The sequence below is a fragment of the Chaetura pelagica genome, unplaced genomic scaffold (assembly GCF_000747805.2).
Source record: "Chaetura pelagica isolate M959 unplaced genomic scaffold, ChaPel_1.0 scaffold591, whole genome shotgun sequence".
Classification (NCBI taxonomy): Eukaryota; Metazoa; Chordata; class Aves; order Apodiformes; family Apodidae; genus Chaetura; species Chaetura pelagica.
Window position 1 is genome coordinate 356,713 of NW_009951959.1, and position 5,859 is coordinate 362,571.

At 44.2% G+C, this 5,859-nt stretch overlaps 1 protein-coding gene across 1 annotated transcript in view; it reads left to right on the forward strand.

The window, feature by feature from the left end:
* Nucleotides 1–1,390: 1,390 nt before the first annotated feature.
* The window catches only part of CIZ1 (CDKN1A interacting zinc finger protein 1), a 12,452-nt gene continuing 7,983 nt past the window's right edge, over nucleotides 1,391–5,859 (forward strand). The window contains exons 1-3 of the mRNA XM_010000779.1: nucleotides 1,391–1,419; nucleotides 4,452–4,531; nucleotides 4,901–4,980. Coding sequence (XP_009999081.1) covers nucleotides 1,391–1,419; nucleotides 4,452–4,531; nucleotides 4,901–4,980 — 189 coding nt within the window. The remainder of the gene's footprint in view (nucleotides 1,420–4,451; nucleotides 4,532–4,900; nucleotides 4,981–5,859) is intronic.

Below are 5,859 nucleotides of genomic sequence, written 5' to 3' on the forward strand. Positions count from 1 at the left end.
TCTTTCCCTCCCTGTTCACCTCCTGCCAGAGTCCCTCTAAATTGATCGTACTCTCTGTAAGCAGCAGGGTCTCCTGCAGCTGCTACTCAAAGCTCTAGAGAAATATCATGGACTACCTATGGTCTGGAATTGAAATGTCACTCTATTTAATCATGTCAACAGGCCCAAAGCAAGGCAGTCCATTGTAAAACACCTATTCCTTTCCATTCCTGTCTGCTGGAATTTCTGTTTCTGCCCCACAGTAAAAGTCTGGTGCTTTGGGCAGTGTGTTTAGCTTGAGGAAGGACCAAGAGCTGACAGTGGCTTTGTCCATTGCAGGACTTCCAGAGAGTCCCTGACAGAAAGAGGGAACTAGATCCTGGTTCTTCATCTCAGACACAAGGTGATGAGAAAATGGAAATCCCAGAGGGAGTGCAAGCAATGTCAGAGCAGAACAACTTCTCCACATCCACAGGTAAGGGCAGGCCTGTAGTGAAACACATCCTTCTAGACATGATAAACTTCTTTGTTACTCCTGCAGCAAAGATTGGAGGTGGCTTAGGTCTTAACCAGCTATGTGTCCATCTAATTGTAAATACGTGATGCCCAGTGACAGCCATCTGCTATGTACTTCACATATCCTTTTTTCCTGGGTATTTTTGGGTTTATAAGCTAGCTCCATATCTCTTGCATGGCAGTATTTCAGAAGTCACTTTGACAGTGAGCTGCATTTAAGGTGGGGAGGGAAAAGAAAACTGGTTTGAAATTAAAGCTTCCACATTGCCTTACCATTGCTAAACTCAATATCTTATGGAGGCAAAGACATGAGCTAGAACCAGTTGCGATCGGCATGTTAAGGAAAAGATGAGTTGGAGGAGTACTTGTACTGCAGTTGTCAGAACAGAAACTGCTGGCACTGAATCTCTACAGTGTTGGATACAATACAGATGTGGGAATGGTATTTCTGACTGAAAAGTGACTAAATATGCAGGCGTATGATGAGGCTGTGACCAGTGTGTAGGCAGTGGGGAAAATGAGCTGATGAAATGGTTGCTGTCAGATAGATCTGCCACCTTGGCTTATATTAATGGTCCTGTGATCTGTGCTTTTGTCATCTAGGTGTAGGTATAGACCCACTTAGTAGACATCAAGACAGATTTCTTTCTGGATGACACCTTACACAGTGACATCTGCAGTAAAACTTCTATCTCTCAGGTCATTATCTAACCTTGTTACCACAATTCTCAAATTCAAAATAGCAAGTGTGTGGTCTTATTGTCTCTAACATCATTTTACTGGCATTGGCCATTCAGTTAGGAAACGTGCTTAAGATGGCATGGTCTGCTTTGCTAAGGAGATCTCCTTCTGTGTTCCTGCAGAGCCAAGAATTCCAAGAGAATCTCTGTTGAACATGGAGCCTGCAGCAAAAAGACTGAAGAGGTATTTATTGAATTGGGGTATTGAAATAGTTACTGTGTTTAGAATTGCCATCTAATTTTATTTTCTCATTATTAGGGCTGTACTGTACTTGCCTGATGTCTAGCATGTAGGAGGTATTTCAGATGCTTCTGGACAGTTCAGAAAATCTAATGATGATAGCTGAGATCCAGGGTGTTGGAGGGTCTCTGCTATGGGTGATGCAACTGTGGGAATGAAAAATAAGGGATGCAGCTCATGTAGACATGCAACAGAGCAGAGTTGGCTCATGTGTTCTGCCAGGACTCCTGTAAGAAACAGAGAGGTTCTTTTCTATTCTGATATATTTCTTTAATTTTTTTTCCCCTAAATGACAAAGTGAAACTAGCAGCCACTTATCAGCCGAGAGGAAAAGCCCTGTCATGTGTTACAGTAGGTGTTGGAAAGGGTAGTTTATTTTCAGGAATGAGAAAGGCAAGGGAATCAATATTCATAATGATCACAGAATGATTTGGGTTGGAGAGGACCTTAAAGATCATGTAGATCCAACCCCCCTGCATGGACAGGGACACCTCCCACCAGACCAGGTTGCTCCAAGCCCCATCCAACCTGCCCTTGAACACTTGCAGGGATGGGGCTTCCACAGCTTCCCTGGGCAACCTGTTCCAGTGTCTCACCACCCTCACAGCAAAGACCTTCTTCCTAATGTCTAACCTAAGTCATCTCCCCTCTTCCAATTTTAATCCATTCCCCAATATCTAAGCCTGTATCCACGAGTGTTGAGTTCTGTAGCCCTTCTGAAAAGGTTGTCTTGCCAGTCCTCCAGTCTGCTGGGTAAAAATAGACAAAGCCAGTCCTGTTTTCCACAAGGGATGCGCAGCGTGCAGTCATGGATCCGCGGCAGGACCTTCCTGGCGCTCCCTGGGTGCGGGAAGGCACAGGCAGGGCTGCATTGCCATCTAGTGGGAAGGCATGTCACCCAGCTCCCGGTGCCATCTGCACCGTGCTGTGCCACTCCTGGTGCGGGGGGGTGGTGGCGAGAGGAGGAGGAAGTGAGTACAGATTTCTGGAGGCATTGATTTGAGAATTCTCCAGCATATGTTAATGACTATGAGTCAGGACTCCTGGGTCCTCTTATCTTCTCTGTTAACAATTCACTGCATGCTTTTGGACAAGTTTCTTCACCTCTCTGTTTCCCATCTGTAGATTAGAGATTAATGGCTAGCTTTAGGGAGAATATTCCAAGATTACTTTGATGTTCAGACATTACCTTGATCATGTAAGACATTAAAGAGTGATAAATATTATGGGACCACCATGAGTTGTGGACTCTGATTAGCAAGAAAGTGAATTAATTAAAGTTAAGTCAAATGCATTTGACTGTATGCTTTGTTAATCTGTTTGCCAAAGCTAATTTAATTTTAATTACATTAATATTTAGTAGAGTATTAATCAAAGTCTCGTTACATGCACTGAAAAAAAGAATCAAGTCTGAGGAATGGCAGATCTCACTGCAGCAAGCCAGCTATTAGGAAAATCCTTTCCTAAGCACTAGCTGGGGGCTGCCAGATTGGATGCATACATTAGGGCTGGTATTTAGTTAGAATAGATAATTCCTCAGCTTTTTTTAAGTGTTGCTGTTTACTTCCGTTGCACAGATGACAGACCTCTGAAAAAATATTTCCTGCTCTCACAGATGGGAAGGGCATTCCCCCTCCATGTCACATGTTTTTGTTTTGTGCTTCATTGTTCCATTTCCCTTTGGCCAGGAATACCAGCCTCCTTCTTCATTTCAGGTTTTTCCCACTTCTGCCTTTTCTCCTATGTACCACCTGTATGCCTGGAACAACATCCTCATTGCAGTGCAGAAAGCACTCAGCATCTTCACATCCTCCTTGAACACCCGCTTCTTCTAGCATGGCCTGACAAGTATCCAGATAATACCATTCCCTCCTTAGATCATGCTCATGATGGCTTTAGCTCCCTTAGATTGCTCCTTAGATCCGCAGTTTAGCCTGCAAACCCTTGCCCTGGAGAGCTGTCACCATCTGTGTGTGGTGTCGTGTTGAGCCTGCTGGCAGCACTTGACAAATAACGCCAGCCACTCTTGTTTCCTTCGTGTCTGCACTGCCCAAACCCTGCTGCATATTTATAGCCCTGTAACCCAGTTACATTATCACTTATCAATCTGGTATATTATGCAGTGCCTGTGTGTTTGGAGCACTGGATGAAGAATCTGCACAGGCTGAGTTCTTGCTTGTGTAGAAGGTGCTGCTCCCTGTTGGCACAAGTACATCAGTGGGTGGGATATCAAGGCAGCCTGAGAGAAGATACTCAAGCCATGGTGAAAAGTGTTAGCCCTGATGGAAAAATGGGAGATGGGGAAAGACATTGTAAAGTATACCTTATGTCCTCTGCAAGTCAGCAATTTATTCTCAGCAGGATCTTTTTTCTCTTTAGCAGATCACCAGTACCAAAAAAACCAAGGTCTTTTTTATTTCTGTCTTGCACAGCTCCATTTCCCCCACAAGCAGAACTGTAGGGACTCTGGAACAAAGCACAGCTGATAGGAATGGAGAAGGCAGCTACAAAGAAATCCTTGTGAGACACCTTTGAGCAGTCATTCAGTTCTGACTGGGCTCAGTGTTACCTCATGCACAGAGAAGCCTGGAGTACTGTCCAGGTATTGCAGTTTCCCAGCAGGTCACCAGTTAAGACAGGAGTGTGAGCTCTCAGAGCTCTTATTAAGAATATTTCCCATATGAACTTAGTTCCCTTCAGGCATCTTGCAGGAGAGGCTCTGATCCAAAAAATCAGTTGTAACCAGATTATTTGGCTGCTGTTTCTGAATCTGTTCTAGAATGCCCACTATTCATTATTTTTATATCTTTTTGCTAAATCCTTGCCTGAAATACCACTTCCAGTAGCTTATTGATCTGAGGGGGTTTAGTGTCAATAGTGTGGTAGTTTAGACCCTAGCCAGTGCCTTGGGATGTATTCTGAATCTCTTAGTCTGTAACATGGCAAATAAGGCTATTTTCTTTATATTCTTGAAGTGTTACTGAGGAGCCTGCATTAGAGGATGCAACAGACAGCAAGGAAGCAGGAGAGACAAGCACCTGTGTCCAAGCTGATGGTGAGTTGCTGGGCACCACGATTTGCACTTTTAGGGCACTCCTTGCTGGATTTGCACCTGCAGATCAGAATCTATACATCCCATAATTCTCTACAGGAATGTCCTCCCTCCAGTCATACTGGGTGGGGAAAGGAGGAGAAAAATCTAGGAATTAAATCCAAACACAGTTCCCAAAAAGCTGTTTCCTACCAAATGCAGATAAGTTTCTCTCTTTAACAAGGATTTATTTGGAGAAAGGTTGGTGAACTGGGCTTATGGCCAACAGCACTGTGAGGAAAGCTCACTGACTTCTTTCACTTGCTGCTTTTTTTTTTTTTTTTCTGTCATCTCTGTTTTGATTTAAGGCAGCTAAAAGGACTCTCTTCCTAGGTACAGGCAATGTAAGGGAGTACACAGCTGAAGATCTGTCTAAAGAGAGGAAATTCTCTGAGGAACCAAAGGCTCCTGAGGTGAGTAGATACCAGCCCATGCAGGCTGGGGCAGTGCAGAACATACCACCTCCCCCTCCATCCCAGAGAAGCCCGTTGCCACTGGGAACCAGATGGCACCTACGTCTGGAGCTCCGTCTCCTGCTGTAAGCTGTTGTCCCTGGCAATAAGGCATAATATGTCTGCAATTAGTGCACAGTCTGCTCTGACTTGCTGCTTTTGTACCTCTGCTAGCCTGTACCTTACCCACTGCTGGCTGTTTGTGGATGCTGGGGTTCATTAAGGTTTCAGTATTCATCTTGAAAGATGGAAAGTTGAATTGAAAGAGCTACTGAAAAATACATGCATTGAAAAATAGAGCTAAATACATCTTTTACATTGCTGAAGAGCAGATGTAAAACAACTCAGGTGATGGTAGTAAAGATGCAGCTGCTGTGGGACTTGCCATCACAGTAGGCATGAGCAGAGAGTGGGAGTCTCTGCTTTTGAAAGGCAACTTGGAAAAATGAGACACAGATGAAGGCAGCAACCTGAGAGTTTAGCATTAAATACCTTGTCCACATACAAGAGGTTAAACCAGGACTGTATGCTGTGCAAATCTGCAAACAAAGATTTAACCCATGGTGTGAATCAGACTTGGTAATCTTCCATCACTGGAGATGTTAGTTGAATTGAACAAATGTATCATCCTGCCCTTGTTAGAGTTCCTTGTTCTGTCAGGTGAGATGCTGAGTTGCCTTTAATTCTGCAGTGGAGAAGTGTGAGCTGATCGTATCCCTTCCCAATGCATTGTTTGTTGCTCTACTCTCCAGAGACTGGATCACACAGTGCCTGCAGATGCTGCAGAAACAATCACCTGAGCTAACAGGCCTGGTGCTATGACACAAGGATCACTGGTTC